The sequence below is a fragment of the Cygnus atratus genome, chromosome Z (assembly GCF_013377495.2).
Source record: "Cygnus atratus isolate AKBS03 ecotype Queensland, Australia chromosome Z, CAtr_DNAZoo_HiC_assembly, whole genome shotgun sequence".
In the NCBI taxonomy this organism is placed as follows: Eukaryota; Metazoa; Chordata; class Aves; order Anseriformes; family Anatidae; genus Cygnus; species Cygnus atratus.
Genome location: NC_066396.1, coordinates 45,316,043 through 45,335,513, shown reverse-complemented (window position 1 = coordinate 45,335,513; position 19,471 = coordinate 45,316,043). Strand labels below are relative to the sequence as shown.

General features: G+C 39.1%; 1 protein-coding gene across 5 annotated transcripts in view; it reads left to right on the top strand.

The window, feature by feature from the left end:
• Positions 1-19,471, top strand: part of CDC14B (cell division cycle 14B) — a 43,103-nt gene that overhangs the window by 536 nt on the left and 23,096 nt on the right. For all 5 annotated transcript variants that reach the window (XR_004781535.2, XM_035565247.2, XM_035565246.2 and 2 more), the window contains exons 2-4: positions 6,476-6,569; positions 8,609-8,684; positions 10,475-10,567. Coding sequence is in view for 4 of the 5 variants with exons in the window: in XM_035565247.2 (XP_035421140.1) it covers positions 6,476-6,569; positions 8,609-8,684; positions 10,475-10,567 (263 nt within the window). In the remaining variant the exon portion in view is untranslated. The remainder of the gene's footprint in view (positions 1-6,475; positions 6,570-8,608; positions 8,685-10,474; positions 10,568-19,471) is intronic.

Here is a 19,471-nt window from a genome sequence, read left to right as displayed (position 1 = left end):
GTGTGTCTCCTAACAGCAGCGTGCCGAGGAAGTCCCGATACCCTGCCAGTGTTCTGGGAGTCGGGCAGGGTGGTGCGGGAAGGATGTGAATCCCCAAGGCACGCCGAGTGCCTCTCTTTAAAAGGCTCCGATACTGCCGTGGAATAAAACTGCCCCAGCCTAAAAGAGAGCGTTTTGTGCCTGATCTGCACAGAGGGACGCAACGGTGTGCTTACACCGAGGTCTGTAATGACACACAGCTCCGAGCCCGCATTTCTCTGTAACATCTCGGCTGTGACCCTTCATATCGAAAATTACAGTGGTGCAGCTCTAGGGTTAAATGTAGAAACCTGCAATTTGGCAGGTGATGCCCGCCTGATATCAGTGATTTCGCTCACTAGAACACTGTGCAGCCCTGTCCAGCCCAGCTCTCTAGCAAACAGGTCTCTCCAGCCGCTCTTACGCAGCAGTTGCTTGGGTCTGTTGATACACTCCTGGCACCGAATAGGCCCATCAAATGACTGTGTTTTCTCTTCCGAAGAAATGTTCACTTGTTCAAATAATACAGCTCGGCACCTGGGATTTGACTTGTGTTTTTCAGTGGGATTTCGACATTCACGGCAGCGCACAGTTTAGCAAACTCAATTAAATGCAGTAGGTTCTTATATTTAATAATATTTCATTTTGCCTTGATCTCACTGCTCATGGTGGCTGCTGTTTACAAGCTTCTAATAATGGAACAATTACAGCCTAATCTTCATTGCACTGGTATGACATACTTATTTTTTTTTAATAGAGAAACCCTAAAAGAATGAGCCCTCAGGCTTGCCTTTTCATTCAGCTGCTTTAAAAGTTGTTTCAGGTCTTGAACTGTCAGTTCTGCCTTCTCGTAATGAAGTTCTGAGAAATGAATTAATAGTTCTGGACTGGAGGAAGATTAAAGCTTAAGGCCCTACTTTTGCAATTGGACCTACTGGTAAATATTTCAGCACCTGTAAAGGCTAAAATACCTGCATTAGCTTATCTGCTTACAAAAACACTTCCTAACTCATTAAGAACATTGCAGGCTGCTCTCATTTTCATCTTTGCTGAAGACAAGAGCACAAAACAACCCAAATAGCTGTAAAGATTTATGGATCTTTCCTTGCCTGATATTACATTTGCTCTGATACATAACAGAGTTTGTAATCCATCAAATGCGTGGATTTTTTTATGCAAAATAATAAAATAATTACTGTGTTTCTGTATTTTCCAATGAATCGTACCTATCAACCATATGTCAGGGTCATCTAAATATTTTTCTTTGCTACTAAGAGTAGTTCAGAAAAGCTGTGCTTCTAAAATACTGTTTATTTTGGTCTGTTAAGCTACATGGTAAATTTTAGCATTTTGTCTTTGTCAACTAATGCATGAGGCTGGCTGGTATGAATTCAATTTGCTGGTACTGAATGTGCTTCTGTTTATTGGAAGCATATTCCCATATCCTTCTGATCTCTGAAAGATGCAGTTTATGTGACTTAAAGAAAATGTAACCGTTCTCCTTGAGAAGCTCAAAAGCTAGTATTTTCTTCTCTGATTTTTACAAGTAGCATCTTAGAGAAGATGTGTAATTAAAAGGCATAAACTTTGGGTAAAAGATGTGTGTTTCTCTCTCACCTCTCTCCGGTAGTTAATTCCAAAATAAAGTAACTATGAATACGTTTTAATGATACTGCGTCGTAGGACGTTTCTTGATGTTTGTGTGTCCTCCTGCTAAATGGGTATACAGTTGGTTACAATGAGGAACTAACTCTGGAAAGAATGCTCTAAGCTGTGCCATATATGCCTTTTTTTTTTTTCTTTAATTGAGAATCATCTTTCTTACGCTGTCACATGGAGTTTTGTGAAACAGCATTTCGTTTAATATGTTTATAGGTAGGTGGGTTGATTTTTTTTTCTATTTGTTTCTGTCTTTGAAACCATGGAGTCCAAGGGTTTTGCTTTTTCTTTCCCCTGTTGCTGGCTTGACACTATAAATCTTGTGTATTTTGAAGAAAACATTTTTTTTGGCATGCTGAAAACAATTTAGGGGGAATTTTCAAAATACTTTTAATTAGTTTTCATTATACAAGTCTCTCAGTACAACAGCTGTATTTAATCTTTTATCAATATAACCTCACTTACTGGTGAGCCTGTCTCAAAATTAAGATTTTAAACGCAGGTCTAAGGCTTTCAGTATCTAATCCAGTACTGAAAGTGCGTGAACATATGTAATGTAGTCTTGTAAATCATCTGAGCAGCAGAGCACAAGGACTATGTTTAAGGAAATCATAGAAGCATCACAGTGTTGTTGGTCGGTCATGATGAGGCCCTGAAAATATTTTTTCATGGTTTGAGGTTAAATAAAAAGTTCCTTTACCGTGTCTTCATTTTCTTTTTCAGAAGGCCAAGCTATTGTTGTTATTGCCAACAGTATCATCACTTAAATTTGAAGTACGCTTTAAAGATGAGTGAATGAATCTTTCCAAGGATAGGATGACTAAAAAGAAAATGTTCTACAATTTTGCTCATCATCTCGATATTGCAACAGAATTTGTCTTTTGTTTTCTCTTGTGTCTTCCTGTTATTTTGGGGTCTTTAAATCCAACATAACAAAATGCGAGGCACTAACCCTGGATTTAGAAATGCACTTCTGTTACAATAGTAAATAACTCTCTGGTTGCATTCCTGGTAATTCAAAACAGACTAACTTGGTATTTTGTTGTACTGTCAGCCTCCCCTGAATTTCTCATCTTGAGGCATCTGTTCAACAATAGCAATGCAGAGTTTTTCTTTTTTTTTTGAAATAACCTTTGCTGTTTGTATGACTTGTCCTGTAGCGAGTGCCTGTCTGGTGTTTAGTTGCCTCTTAAATTACTGAAATTTCTTTCTCTAAGGCCTTTACAGCAGATCCGTAGAAGCATCAGGCTTATTGAGAGTAAAGGCAAGGAGATTATTTTGTCATCTCTGTATTCACGTGAATATGATTATGAAGTGGCAGCTCTCAGTTTTCTGTAGGCATGCTTCCACAGAACACTGTAGGTCTGAAAAACAAGCAAAATGCATTTCTTTCTATGCACACTGGAATCAGACGTGTGATTATTATAGCTTGTGTAGACACGCTTGTGCTAGCTTTAATCTCAGTAGTTTTTGTACTAGCAGTAGCAAAGCTGTGGAAACATAGTCCTCAGTTAGGGGTCTACAGGCTCATTTTGTACACTGGATGCTTACTCAAATTAATTGCCGACAGTGAAGTCCATGTTTCTGTATTTTAACTGTTTTGTTATTTGAGGCAAACAAAATTAAATGTAATTGAAGTACATCTAATGTACTGCAGTCATATCTCCTAATTGCAGTGCAGATGCAGCCTGGAAGGCAGTAAGCCCTGCTTTCTCATTCTTCTGAAAGACGATTAGAAAGATCTGCTCTAGTTTATGATAATTTTATGATGACCTTTTATCAGAAATTTGCAAGAATCTGGATGTACTCGAATACATTACATGTAAATGAGATACTGAAAAGTTAACAAACGAAGCATAAAAATATTAAAATGGAAACCTTTCTCCTGCAGCCCAAACCTTTGTGGAGTCCTATTGAAATAAGTTTACTGCTGCTCCAGCGTATTTTATGTATAAACCCTGGTCCTGCAAGTGGATCCTTAATGAAGAAATTCTTGTCTCTCTGTGTTACTCATGTTCAAAAATTAACACATTAATCCTTGGTTACTGTAAACAGAACTGGGAATGTGTTTGCCAAAAAAAAAAAACAAAACAGAACACCGGGTGAAAATAGACATGGTGAGTAATTTACCATTTGTATGGTATCAGGCTGGTTAGCCAGTAGAAAGGTAAATACACGCATGGGAGAAAACTGTGCAGCTTATTTCTAAAATCTCCTTGTAGGAAACACTTTAAAAAGATGGAGCCTGCTGTTTACATAATAGGGAGCGATTGTTAGTAGTGCACTAGAAGGGACAGCTTGTCAGGATATTGGAATTTGACACACGCTGCTCTTATTGTGAGGCAGTTCTGTACAGTCATTAAACTTGAGTTTCTTGCTAAATTCTTTCAGGTGTTTTAAGAATAGCTACAATTAACACGATCCAAACATACCAGTGCAGAACTGAATACTAACAGCAATTCAAAAGGCCACATGCACGTTGTTCACTGAAGAGATGAATTCTTATTTTTGCTGGATATTTTCGCAAAAACTGCTGAAAAATTTCAGTAAAAGTAGGACCACTGAGGAAACAAGTGATTCATGTGCTCCAAATCTTGTTTTGGAGAAGAATGCTAGATTATTTTAGGCTTTTGACTTATTCAAATGTATTTCTTTCTTTATATTTTTTGTTCTTTCTTTTGAGGATTTGGGACTACTCTTTCTGTATTGCTTTTATATTTTCAAAAGTGATGTAAAGCTTATGTGAAGAAGTTGGCATGCAAGAGGGTAGCATGCCAGTCTGAGTGCTGCAGCCATTCTGCCCAGACCTCAATGTGAATGCTGTTTGTGTGCACCGAGAGCTCAATCTTAGTCAAAAATTAGAGTGGATCTAAAGGACAGATGCCGTTGAGGGAAAAATCATGGCAGTGTATGGCTACTGCTAACCCACAGTGGGCTGGCTGGTTCAGCGATCTAACCCAAAAGAAAACTTTCCCTTGTAAGAAACCTGGTGGCAGCTAGCCATTAAATCAGTTTAGAAGTAGTGTGAAATTATAGCTCAGGGCTGTAGTTTGACATGTGTTTCATCTACCAGTGCCGGTTTAAACACAATCCCTAGATATCATATCCTCTCAGTTCTCCTTTTTGCTTCCTCATGGGCCCTCAGACCTTCCCCCCATGCGCATGTTAGAGCTCATTTTCAGGGCAGAGGGAAGTAAACCAGCAAAGCAGCTTTTTTTTTTTTTTTTGAATTATTATTTTTCTGTAGGTGGGCTAGCATACCCGCTGCAGTCTCGGGTTCACGCAAACACGTTTTGACACGGCACGGGCAGGAATGCAATGGTGGGGACAGGTACAGGGGAGCTGTGGGATCCCCATGCTCCTTCTGCCCCAAGGAGTCTGCTTGAACACTTTTCCAGGACTGCCCGTCTGTGAATGTGTTGCATCCATGTGGGGTATCAGCACATTTGTTTCTCCAGACTTACTTTCCTTCGGGGCCAGTTTATTCACTTCTTAACCCACAGCATTACTCTGTAGGTTTTCTCCTTTGGCAAGTTTTCTGGAGGTGCTTTGGTAAATGCTGCAAGTTACAGAAGTTCCTAAGCAGTGCTGCACTTCCCAGCTAGTATTGCAGCTGATATGCCAGCAAGATAGGACTATCAGAAATTAAATCCGTGAGGTTTTCTTACTGTAGCTGAGACCAGAGGAAGTAGGTGCCTGACTTGCTCAGGAGTGAGTGCATTTCCCATTGGTTACACCTGACCTGTAAATTTGTAAGCCAAACTTTGGGCTGGCGTTGTATGGAAATCTGCATTTAGCAGAGGTATTCTGTCTGGTAGGGGTGTCTGCAGCCCCACCCCAAATATTGTTGTGAGTGTCGAGGTACAGGCATGCAGACTCCTTTCATGGTGTACTTTTTCAGCATTTTTTAAAACTATATTTTCAAATTTATCTTTTCAAGATTCAAGCAACGATTTCTAAGTGCTAGTCGTGGGGGATTTTCATTTCAAAGTGATTTTTTCTCTGCTCTTAGGAAGAGGTTGTTCTTTCAGAAAAGTTACACTTTGGTATTTAAATACAGGTGATGTTTGGATATTAAAGTAGAAATATCCACTCTGGACAATTAGTTTGCAAAAAGAAAAAAAATAATCGTTCCTTTTAAGCTTGAATTTTACTCCATGTAGTTTACAATAATGACGCTTTTTTAGCAGGAAGGAAAAAACAAAAAAAAAAAAAAAAAAAGAATTGCTATGCTGCTGCAAGGCATCAATTTTTATTGACCAATTACCAGAAGCACAGCAATTTACAGCAGCAGCACAGTCAGTGTTTAAAGTTCAATGGGCCTAGAGCTCCCCAGGCCATAAAAAAATAAAATAAAATAAATGAAATTGTATCTATGTGAATGTCAATGGTGCTTGTCATGCCCCCCCCCCCTCCCCGCGACTGAGGGGAACACAGGGCAGGGCAGGCACCCCTGTAGAGGCTGCTGGGCTGTGATGGCGGCACCAGGCCCAGACAGAGGTGTGGGGGCATTTCACTGCTGGGCTTAACATAGGTGCTGTGTCCAGATGGGGGCCGTGGTGCTCAGAGAGCAGCAGTGTGGCCTGCCCCTACACCAGGAGGAGCAGGGTAGGGTCCCTTGAGCGTGGGTTGAGGGAGCACTGCCAAGCGCAGGCCCTCAGCAATGGTGTGCCTTGTTAGCTGGCACCTGAGGAGCATTCTCGAGCCTTTTAAAGTTGTTCTGCTGACAGGTAATACTTCAAACATGCTGTGGAGAAGTGGGTTGTTTATAAAAGCCCTACATTTTCTTGCGTTTCAGATCGCCTTTATTTTGCAATTCTCTGCCAAAAACCAAAGAGTGGAGCTGCAAATACCCATTATTTCTGCATAGACGATGAACTTGTGTATGAGAAGTAAGTACAGACTTATTTTTTTTTGTTTTTTTTACAGATCATTGGAATAAATTAGAACAGCAGTAATGAGGAACCAGCCTAATTGACATTCTGTTTTTAAATGTAGCTGAGGGAAACATACTATTTCCATTATAGAGCTAATTATATGCGTCTGTCCTCTCAGACTTATCTGCCATAATGATTTATATGTCTTAGAATGGTTTCTTGGCTTTCCATCAGGATTTCTTAAAAATCCTTTCAGAGCAGAAGCTTTCATTATACCCATTCTTGTTAGAAGACACGTTGTTGCAACATGTTCCAATATATTCAGAAATGCACTTGGACTATTGAGCTGAAAGGGATGTCTTTAGTCGCTGAAGTATGAAGTGGAGTGTCTAAACTTCCTAGAATAAGAGAAAAAGCTGACAAAATTAGTTCAAGCCGTTATGAGCCAAGAATGGATATATTATTTCCCCTGCAATGAACGGGATATGCTTTTGTGTGTGATTTGGAATGCTACTAATTTTTGAAACGTTTTTGACCAAGGACATGCTTACTGTTTTTGAAATTACTAATGAATATTTATTCCCAGCGTTCACTTTTCTCTAGCAGTAACACATGCTGTATCTTTATTTAATTGACGTATTTTACTGTAGAGTGTACAAAGAACACTATGTGTAAATAGTCAAACATGTTTTCAAAATAGTTGTGAGTTACTATTAGTTGCCTTATTTTAAAGATGGCCATTTGGGTTGCTCTTAAAACAGTTTCTAAATTGTTATCACAGAGTGGTATAATATTGAGAATTATTTAAATCTTGAGTATTCCAGTTTCCTTTTATGGTGGTGTGTGGAAAATGGGAAAAGGTTTTTGTTCCAGTTAAAAGATTACTGGAGACTTGCTAATGTGATGCCCATCTACAAGAAGGGTCATAAGGAGGACCCAGGGGACTACAGGCCTGTCAGCCTGACCTCAGTGCCAGGGAAGGTGATGGAACAGATCGTCTTGAGTGTAATCACACAGCATGTGCAAGACAACTGGGGGATCAGGCCCACTCAGCATGGATTAATGAAAGTCAGGTCCTGCCTGACCAACCTCATCTCCTTCTATGACCGGGTGACCTGCCTGGGGGTGAGGGACGGGCTGTTGATGTAGTCTGCCTAGACTTCAGCAAAACCTTTGACATGGTCTCCCACAGTATTCTCTTGGAGAAGCTGGCAGCCCGTGGCTTAGACAGGTACACTCTCTGCTGGGTTAAAAACAGGCTAGATGGCTGGGCCCAGAGAGTAGTGGTGAGTGTTGTTAAATCCATCTGGAGGCTGGTCACAAGTGGTATTCCTTAGGGTTCCATTAGTGGTGATCTAGATGAAGGAATTGGGTGTACCCTCAGTAAGTTTGCAGATGACACCGAGTTGGGGGGAAGTGTCGATCTGCCGAAGGTTAGGAAGGCCCTGCAGAGGGACTTGAACAGGATGGATTGATGGACAGAGGCCAGTGGGATGAGGTTCAACATGGCTAAGTGCCGGGTCCTGCATTTAGCTACAACAACCCCATGCAGTGCTACAGGACTTGGGGAGAGTGTCTGGAAAGCTGCGCAGAGGAAAAGGGTCTGGGAGTATTGGTCGATGCTCACCTGAACATGAGCCGGCAGTGTGCCCAGGTGGCCAAGAAGGTTAATGGCATCCTGGTTTGTATCAGGAAGGACCAGGGAGGTGATCATTCCCTTGTACTCAGCTCTGGTGAGGCCATACCTCAAGTACTGTGTTCAGCTTTGGGCCCCTCACTACAAGAAGGACATCGAGGCCCTGGAGCGTGTCCAGAGAAGGGCTACGAAGCTGGTGAAGGGCCTAGAACACAAGTCCTGTGAGGAGCGGCTGAGGGCACTGGGGTTGTTTAGTCTGGAGAAGAGGAGGCTCAGGGGAGACCTTATTGCTCTCTACAACTACTTGAAATGAAGCATGATGCACTTGCATATTACCACTCCTCGCTTTGTTCATCTGGCTTAAACTGTGTAAATGATTTTTTTTTAATGTACAATTTTTCTTTCTTTCTCCGAATAGCTTTTATGCAGATTTTGGACCACTCAATCTGGCAATGGTCTACAGATACTGCTGCAAACTAAATAAGAAATTAAAGGTAACACTTGTTTTTGTATTTAATATTCTTGTCTTTTTAAAGAACAAAAACAAATGGCCCAGATTTTTTTTGCTGAGGTACTTTCCTGGATTTTTAGCAAGCTAAGTTTTGAAAATGCATGCTAAATTTCATCCAGGTATATTTGGGGAGCAGGAGGATTAGGAGTGAAAAACTGCTTGCCTTTAAGATCCAGAAGTTGCAAGTGACAGTAACTAATATTAAGCTCCTAAAAGATCAGTTGCTAAATGGATACAGACTTCTCTGAATGAAAAGCTCCCCTCCTGGAATTCAGTCTTCTCAGCAATCTGACAATATTGACAGCCTGAACGCAACACATTTTGATTTGGGGTGGCAGGTTTTTTTGACTCTGGTTTCTCTCCTGGTACTGACATCTCTTTTTGTAAGAAGAAACATTTGATCATTAATAGCATTTATAGCATGGTCCTAAAGGAGACTGTCATGTTCCCGCTATAGGTTATCTTCTCTTAGGGATGCTCAGTAATTTTCAGAATTGACTCTCCATTGAGCGTAATGTCTTTAAAACAGAGTTCCTATATTAATTAAAATTAATGACTTCAAGTTAGTTGACCTCTAACAAAAATTGGACTATAAAACCTGTTAGGCAGATAAAAAGCTTATCAGCATTAATGTGAATCACAGTTTGCCTCTTCAAAACTGCTTAGATCTTGAAAGAGACACTGAACTGTGAAAATTGAGAAGCATGCAGAACATTATAGTTTAATAGAGCTGTTTTTTTTTTTTTTTTTTTTTTTTTTTTGGCAGGGGGCATCGCTTGGTGTCTGTCACTGGTGTATTAGTTTGCATAATTCAATCTCACTTGGTCCCAGTGGCACTAAGAACAGGTTTACCTGAGACAAGATTCTTTGATTTCTGTTTGCAGGGTGCTCTGAAGCAACAAGTCTATATATTGTAATCACTTTGAATATGATGGGTTTATTATTGGACAGGTGTATTAAGATTCCTGAGGACATACTACTGTTAGTTATCTGGAATTTATTTGTTTTAAGCGTGCTGAATAGTATTTGAGCAAGTAACACTGCTATTTAAATAGTAATACTTTATGACACTTTAGCCGTCAATCAAGTTTCAAGCACACCAAAATTTGTTTCAAGGGCAAGTTCAGGGATAGGTTTTGCTATTACAGATGTCCTTTCTATTGGTAATGCTATTCCCCTCTCTAAGGTAATTGGAGAAACTATGTGCCAAACACTGAGATAAATTTTTTAAAAGTTATTTCTGATTAAGTTTAAAAAAGCTTTCAAAATGTTTTTATTTAAGCCTTTTCTAGTGTTTCTCATATAGTATTACTTTAGAAACAACTACTAGAAGAAAACTGATTTATGTAGAGTCTGAATTTCTTTAAAAAAGTATAAATTATGTTTTTAAAGCTGTTGAGACCTTAACTTGTCTGTGATGTTTTTTGAGAATGTCATGTATTTACTGCCATGTAATGTATTTACTTCTCATAACTGCATGTCTATTGCATAGGGCTTGAAGTCAGAAATATTAAATGCGTTCAAGGAGAAAAAGAAAAAATAGCGTAATTTGTGTCAAAAATTGTTTAGGCGGTATACTGGGGAAAAATACTGAAACAATGTAGGTGGGGATACAGTAGAGACCACTGAAGCTTTTGAGGGATTCATCTACTTGGTCCTCTGAATACAGATGGCTGAAAGGGTGAACTGAGCATTGCATTCCTCTAATTTTAGAAAAGGAGTCATGAAAAGTTTATGCTGCAAAATTATAATCTTGTTCATTTCTTGATACAGTCATTTTCATTGATAAGGAAGAAAATAGTTCATTATACTGGCTTTGATCAGAAAAAACAAGCAAATGCTGCATTCCTCATAGGTTCCTACGCAGTAAGTATTTAAATTTTTTCCATTATATCAGCTGGTTAAATGTGTTCATTCTGTCATACTCACTTTTTAAAACAGCAAGATAAAAGCATTTCTTTTTTCTTGAGTAATATTTCTACCAATGTATTTTGCAATAAGGTACCACATACTAAGAGAGTTTTTAAAGTCTAGTAGGTATGTGTTTTGGGTTTGTTTTGTTTTGCTTTTTTCCTCTCCAGCGCAATTTGTGCTCCTAAGAACTAAGACCACCACTGAAAAAAAATCTGAGTTTTATGATTTTTTCTTTTTCTTTTTTAATTTCATAAAATTTATGAATATTTTCATTTAGAAAAAATGACTGCTTTTTGATGTTTTTCCTTTCCCCCGCTCACCCACATACTTTTTTTGGTTTTTAAAATAGACAAATATTCTCTTGCATAAAGTACGGTATATCATTTCCCATTGCATTCACATTTAAAAATACTTTTTCTTCCCCACTTTCTTCTTTTCTAATCTAAGTTGATCTCTTCAGTTAGTCTATGAGAAGGTGTGAGATGATATGGTAGGTTTAGAGCCGCTGTAAAGCCTGGGAATGTATGAGGTGGCTGAGAATGTACTGAGTCAGGTCCCTGACCACAAAGGGAAAAAACTAGTCTTTACATCACAACTACGTCTGATAGGATTGGTGTTTGGTACACAAAAGTATAGTCAGGGAGTAAAATGCTGACAGCTTAAGAATGAAAGGTGTGATGTATTATATTCATGTTGTGCTTTGACTTGTAATACACCTTGATAGTAACCATCTCTCTTGTTCACTTACTAATAAAACAAAGTGAAAACCTACGTGTTTTTTTCATGTTGGAGATTTGAAGGGTCTGAGTTCATGTAGCCCTAGGTCATTCTGGTTTATCAGCTGCAGGGTGATACAGTACTTGCTCTGATGCCGGCAGTGTCCTTGCTGCCTCTCTACATTATGCACGAGATCCATTTCCTGTTCCCCAGGGTTTCTCTGTTGTCTGTTTTCTACAGTAATCGTTATAAATAAAGATCTAGACTTCAAAATCCGACAGTCTGGTATTTGAAACACAGAAGCTTTAGGAATGTATTCTTAAACCACATGGAAACTGGCAACATGAGTTACTAAGCTTGTTTGCAGTTAAGGCAATATGATAACTAGTTAGCTGCAGCGTTTAGGAAGACTACTTCTTTCCAGTACCTTCATCGTATCATGGGTCTAGGAAGCAAGAGTGGACTGGTTTCAGTTACCAGCCATTATTTGGAAGGAAGTGTTCATTTTTCCCTAAAATATCATTCTGAGTATGTGTAGTAGTACAGTGCAGCACAACACCTGACATTATGAGCAGAATCCACAATACAGAAAATTAACTGACAGCAAAACAATCTAATGAGAAAATGGCTATTTATATGGTTGGCTATTCAAAAGTATACAAAAAAAAAATTAACACAGATCTTATCTGTGATTGTCCGTTAGCCCTGCCGTGTTGCAATAATAATACGCAGTTGGAAGGAATGCTTGAACAGGCTTGGATAAATACATAAGGTCTTTCTATGGATTATGACAGTGCAAAGCGGAGTAATAAAGAGTGGAGGCTATTGGACACAGTAGTAGTGTGTTTTTGCTTCAGAGAACCACAGTGAAGGATACGGAAGTTGCAGAGCCCAGAAAAGATGCTAACGCAGTTTCAGCTCACGTATGAAGAGAGATCATGACCAACTAGTCAGTGCATGTGGGAGGGCAAGTTGCAGACAGCTGAAGTATGGCAGAAAGAGGCTAGGCAAAATAACAGATAATTTTCAGAATTCAGAAACCTGCACTTAGTTTTTTTGCATCGTACAGTTTGATTCTTTCTGCAGTTTTCCTTAAAGAACCAACAGCAAAGTGAAGCCCTGTGGGAGTATTCATCCCCTCCTTGAGTGGGGAGGAGTCTCTCCTGAATAATCACAAGTTGTAGATGTTGAGGTCACTTAAGCTAGAACCCGATTTTCTCTCAAATGCAATAGACTTTGGGTTTGGTACTGCTTTTTTCTGTAAAGTAGGATATAGTTTCTTCACAGATTGATGTGGGAGGTATTCCAGTGAAAGAAGATCACAAAAGAAAGACTGGGCCCCTGAGGCTTACTTTTTTTCCACGGTGTCCTTTGATCTTTCATGAAGAAGCAGGCTTAATGACAGCAGACAGTGCTGAAGTATTCAGGCATACACATCCCACATTCCTCCTTTCTGCAGGGAGAACTGAGTTGTTCGTTTTGAGGCAAGCAATGGCTTAGGATCTGCTCAGAATGTCTGAACAATATGTGTCTGTAATCATACTTCCTGACTGGAAGGAAATATATTGAGGCCTTTTTTTATTTTAAACATATGTAGACTTAAGCATCCAGCTACTTTTACAGTTCAGAGTGCTTTGCTTTTTTATGAAGAAGGATCTGTCTAGCCATTAGTCAAAACTGCAAGAAGCTTTTCTGTAATTTTAATTGATCAGACCCTGTCCTGTTGGTAATGCTGTTCATTGCTTGAACTGAATTTTATCATTTAATTTCTGATCCTGTGCTATATCAGTGTTAGATCGTCCTTCTATTTTGTTTTCTGTGGGTTGAATATTTTTTCTTGTTCGATATCTTTTCTTTTTTAGCTTCATGGTGGGTTCCCACATCAACTACTTACTTTAGGTTGAGGAACTGTGTGGCAGTGCATCACGAAGGAGTTCAGGTGGGAAGAGCAAGGAAGTAAATAGAAGTAGCCTCTGTAGACTTAGTCATGAAAGTAGCGCTGTGTGTGTTTTAAAGCCTTTGATGTAAGCATAGTTTTGGATGCAAGGTGCTCTGTAGATGCAGGTGTTTTAAGTTATTTGTTAGGAATAGCAGGCTGACGGCTTTCAGGAATAGCACAGATACAGTAAGTTTGTGTGCTTTGTGTTTTTGTACTTTTTTTTTCTAAATACAATCACACTTGACCACATGACTACATTAAACTATAATTAAATGTATGTAACTAGTTCTCTGGCACTTGAATGTCTTCGTAAACTCTCAATATTTTTATGCTAGCAACTTGGAAGTCTGTCTTTTAAAGGCTCAATGACCTTAAATTTATATTCTTAAACAGAATGTTATTTAACTTCTGCTTAAAGGAATTGGGATATATTGGCATGATTTATGATTTGACATCTTTTGTTAAAATATATATATATGTCTGTGTGTATTAATTGTGTGGGGGTATGCTCATTTTGACAATTAAGGCAATTACAAAAGTCTCCGTTAACTGTGGTGAAGTGTAAGGGCAGCTGTTAGTGTTCTGGTTTACAAGCAAAGTCTGTTCCCAGTCTTTCCTTCGCAGTTGATGTGCTTTAATGTTCCCACTCCCCCATCTTCATCTAACTTGTCTTTCTTTCCTCTTTAGTGGAGATAGTTTCTGAAGGGGTCATCCAGGCTACACACTTCTTTCTTCCCCCTCCCGCATCTGCTGCTTCCTTCCAGGTGTACTTTGATGTGACAGCACAGCCTAACTCAAGCTACAGGGCTCTTCAATGTAACATGGCCTTAAAGATGAAGAACAAAGTTTCCAATACACTGTTATATATGTAGTTTTATAGTACAATATGATTTGTTAGAGTAAATCTTAACAATTTAGTTCTTAATCCCTATATTGTTCATCTTCCATCTATTTTAATTCTGTATTTTGTTTGATTTTTACAGATAATATAATGCATAATGGGAATAATATTATTCTGTGTAGATTAGCATAAATTGGTCATGTTCAGCCACACAAAGTATAGCCAGATGTGGTGTGTTGGGGTTGAATGTTTAAACTTTACTTGGGGTGGAAGGGGTGAGGGGAAAGAAGGGATGGGGAAAAAAACACCTTTGTTCTTCACCTTCTAAAGAAAAATTGCTTTTCCTTGTAAGCTATCTGCACTGTTCAGGCCTTACCACTCTACCAAAGCAGCAGTGATCTTCTGAGTTGATCTCTACAGTGGCTTCTCTTGATTTTCTCCAGGACTTGGCTGTGGGTGAGGAAAGTCTGCTTCTTCCACCATTGCTCCTTCTGTATTAAGAAAGAAAATGTATCCTCTGTGCCCTGTCCACCTAATTCCCAAGCTCCCCCCTCTCCCCTTGGCTGCATTAACTTAGTAACAGTGTTTCTTTTCTCAGGCCTGGCACTAATTATGTACTTGGAGGGCGACCCTCCGAGGGTACCGCCCCATGAACTGCTGTAATTCAGGTCACCTTCTCCAGGACTCATCTCTGTACTTTGTCTATTTTCTCATCTTCTTTCTTCAGGGTAAGCAGCGTTTCCTTCATCCGTTCTGATCCATAGTACTGTTTTTGCCTTTCCAATTTGCTAGTGTCCTTCCTAGTTGTGGGCCTAATGTGGGGTAGGAGTTGGAAGTTGTGGAAGCAATTAGAACCAGACTGTGTAATGTTGAACTGTTCTGCTTTTACAGTGGCACTTGCAGAATTATCTCTGGCTATGCAGTAGGAAAGGAGGTAAATCTGTTTACTTAGTGGTCCAAGCTGAGTAGTAGTAAATGGGTAACTGATACAGAGCTCAAATTAGTGGTGGGTAAACTGTGTTTACCCTCAGCTACATTTTGGTGCAGAGTATTTATGGTTGACCAGTGAATAGCAAAGAGGAGATGAACGAAGAAGTACTGGCACTTCATTTAAGCAAATGTTGCCTCAAGCCTTTTGTCTTTCTCTGTGTTCAAGTCCTCTAAAAAACTACCTCGTCTGAATTGTACTTTGGAAATTGTGATTAGCTTTCATGATGGCAGTTTTTCCTGCTTTTTCTACTGGTTCTTCCTCACCATGTTCTTACCAGACTGCTTGTCTCCATAGGGTTGCTCTCTGGGGGTCCCTCATTGTAGTACTAGCTTGTTTTCTTAGTTGTCGTGAAGTACTGATGTTCCCAGCTAGCAGGGTTTTCCATGCCTCCTCTCCACTGTTTAAAAAGTAATTGGAGGTTTCTTGCTTTCATTTGTGATGAACAAGGAGAGTTGCCAGAGAATAGGCAGTTATTCCCTCTCTGCCACATCTATCAACTTAACAACTGTGTTTCTGCTAATAAACGGACTGTTGGCTACACGTGCATTTCTTCAGTATGCCACAAATCCATACAGGAAGCTTCTATTCTAATAAATTTCTGTTTTGATTTTTCTGTACGTAAAGTTTTCTTCTAAGGCATATTGCTAGAAAGTTTAATGTATTAACTGATAGGATATTCATCGACATTTTAATAACATAAAACATTTAATACTTTTAAGTTATAGTAAAATGATGCATGTGTGTGAGCTTTTGTTTTGAGTTTAGTAACATAGTAGTTATTGTATTTATTCAGAATGGGTGGTTTGTGTTTTTTTGCAGGTTGTGGTGGTTCAGATTACTTTGGGTGACATTTTTGGAATACAGTTGTATTACATGAAATATGCTTGCAAGCAGTTTAAATTGGATCATCTCATTGTTTTCTTGCTTTTATGTCAGTATGGTAAAATGTGTGATTTAAGTAACAACTTTAAGAAGATTTTGCACTTAAGGGTGGGCAGGAAAATAAAGTTGATTACACCAAGCACTTCATCAACGTGAATTTAAAGTGTTATTTACAGACTTGAGCCGATACAGTTTCTTAACAGTATAGTATATTCAAATAGCCTATTTCATTTCCCTGAAAAAGCAACAAATTGTATCAAAGATCGTTATTATCAAACATGTTTTGTCTTGGGTTCAGTATTACTATTTTGCTTGGTAATTCCATGTTTTGAAGATGAAGATGCTTTTTTTTTTTTTTTTTTTAACAAAAGCCTTGTTTCCTTTTTCTACCAGGAATAATTCTCATCCTATTGTGAATACTGTTTTCAAGGTCGTAACACTAATCTAGGAGGCCACTGTTTAAAGTAGGACTGGTTCAAAAGCAGTGTGAATCAGACAGTAACACAGCTTGCTACAAGAACTCTCATTCTGTGGTTGATTTTAAGTGCTCATAAATGAGGAATTAGTAGCCAAGAGCTGCAAGCCCTTCCATTTCACTGAGTGAACATTACAGTGGTTGTTGGACAACATGGCGATGTTGGCAGGAGCAGTGCTCGAGTGTACCTTTCCCAGTGCTCAGTGCTTGGATGGCTCTTGACCGTTCACAGAGCTACATGTGGTCCTGTAATCAGAAACAGATGTCCTAAATGAAAAGGATGATTAGAGCAATGTTAGTGGTTCAACTGCTAATGGCAAATTTTTGGCTGTATTTTGATGTTCAGTAGGATGGTTTTTTTTGTTTGCATAAGGAAAACAAATTTTTAAAGAGGTGGTACGCGAGTGTTTATACAGGGTGATAAACAGTGTGTTATTCTGAAAGATGTCAGTTACTTATTATAACAATTTTACTGGAAGATACTTAAGAAAAATATTTTTAAAGGCCTTTAAGAGTTTTTCTGTGTGTATTTTCTTTGTGTGTGTATGTAGGGATCTGTGTACATGGATCTGCACTTGTGTATGATTGTAGGAAAGTTCTAAAACCACTGCTACTGTACTTTTGCACAATTTCATTCACATCTCCAGAAAACAGAATTTTTCTTTTTTTCTTTTTTTTTTTTTTTTTAAAGCTGCTTGTTTAGTATTTTTCTGGCCTTGAGGAAGGGAGCCCTTTGGGAAATAAATGTAGTATTTGAATAGACGTTTCTCCATTTGTATGTACAAGAATAGACAAAAAACACCCCAGAAAATACCAGTTCATGCAAAATATCTGTTGATATATTTGCTTTAAATTTACAGTGACCCATCCTTTTAATAGTAACTCTTGTTGATTGTTTTACTGGCATTAGCTTCAGAAGACAGCTTTATTTGTGAAAGTTTCTGTAATCTTAGAAAGCACTGCAGAAATGTAAGTAGCCAAGCCTAGATTCAGCATCTAGTCAAACTGGTTTGAAATGATGTATATTTCTAGAGGCATGTCTTTTCTCATTTTCTGTCTTCTCCCTTGTACACACTTTATGAATATACAGATATGTCTGGAAATGTCTTTGTTTTGCTATTCATCAGCTCAACATTTCCATACTCATCTTTTCTGAGTCTTCAGTTCTGCTGACTGCCTTAAAAACCTCTTCTTACTTCCAACAATTCTGTCTGCCAGAGGTGTCTCTAATCATTTCTACTGTCTGTCATTCTCTGCCTTTCTATAATTTATTCACCCACAACATTCCAGTGAAATCATTCATCGTTAAGGATTTAGTGACCTCCTCCTGGTCAGAAAGAGTAGCTGCCACTCTGACCTTACACTATAAGGTATTTCTCAGTGTGTCTGTGTTACCTCTTCAGTCTGTACCAGGAATGCGTGTTTGAAGTGAATCTCTCGTTATATCCTTGCTCACTTCATTTTGGCTCGCTACATGGAGCGGTCTAGAAGCAATCCCAGCAGGTAATGGGTGTCCAGTCCACAGGACCAGAGTAGGACTAGTCTGCAGTTAAAAAACATTGGAAGTGTACAGTATAGACGTCAAGTCTTCGTAGCCAGTTTATGCAGTTCTGCTGCTGTGCGCTAATCCAAATGCAGGTGTGGCCCCTGCTGCTTTGACATCTGTTGCTCCTTGTCCCACTCCTTTAGTCTCGCCTACAGTCACTTTCTGCGTTTGGAGTCTGGTTCACCAATAGCTTGAGCCCAGACTCACTCAGGTTTGTCCTTCATCCAGCCTTGCACACATCCAAGATTTTTTGATGTGTTCTCTTGTGGTCTTAAACTGTGCCAGCACTGATCCTGTCTCCACTTTGACTGTCACAACTACTACTGCTCTGTTACTGCTAGGATACTTTCCTTGTGAAGTAGGTATCAGTTTGTGGTCTTTCCCATTCTCTTTAGAGGTTGAATGCCATTCTTCCCTTTGAAGCACCTGGTACCATCGCACCTGTCCAGGTACCATCCTATTAACCCAGTGTTTTTGTAAGCCACTTTTCACTGAGAACTCCCATCTGTCCATTTCATCAACTGCTGTCTCTGTTCACACATCACATCTTAAGTGTGTAGTAGTGTCACAGCTGAAGTGTACCAGGATCTCTCTTTGTTTCAGAAAATTTGGAGTAATCCAACTCTATAAAAGAGCTTCCTTCAGTGAATATACTGTATGTTGTTTCAGGTGGACTGTAAGCATTGTGCATTTTTGCTTAGTACTTGTTCCTTTAAGTTTGTCTGCACTGAAAAATGCCATCTCCTCGCAGTGTGTTTTTTGTATGTACTAAACGATAGTAGACTTTCCAGTGCACAGTTTCGTTTTTTTTTGTCATGTTGGCTTTTTTAAGTATCCTTGTCTATGATGAGTGTTTGTGTAACTGTATCAAGGAAAGTCCATACACTTGTGCATGCGTACATCTTCATGGTATTTCTAACAACTTCACTAGTAACGCCGTTTCAGAAGTTTGAGCTGTGCTTAAGAACTAGCAAGTTTCAATACTATATGGTGTTATTTAGACTTACTGTAATATAACGTTGTTAGGGCAAAAACTTCCTCTTGTTGCTGTTAGATTCGCAAACAGATGCTCCTGTGTTGAAGCTTGTGTTGTTCAGGAAACTGGTAAAAGCTCAGCTGAGATTTGGGAGGAATCCTTTCCCTTTGTGAGCTACAGGGAAGCTACATTTGTTAGTTGCATTTCTATTTGCCTGTTGTACAAGTATTGCTCTGTATTACCCAGCCTGGCAGCACTGAATACCAGCTTTTTTCCAGGTGACTCATTTCTGGGTACAAACTCTGTTTCTGCTGTTTAATTTCAGTCTTTTCTATTCGTTAATGCTATTTTGAGTCTCTGGTTTGTAAGTTTTTTCTGAGGCAGGGCTCTTTCTCTGATAAGTGCTGTGTTATATGGCCGTAGGAAATCCGTGTTTGTTGTGCTGTGAGATGCAAAGTATGACTGTATCAAAGCATACCACTTGAAAAC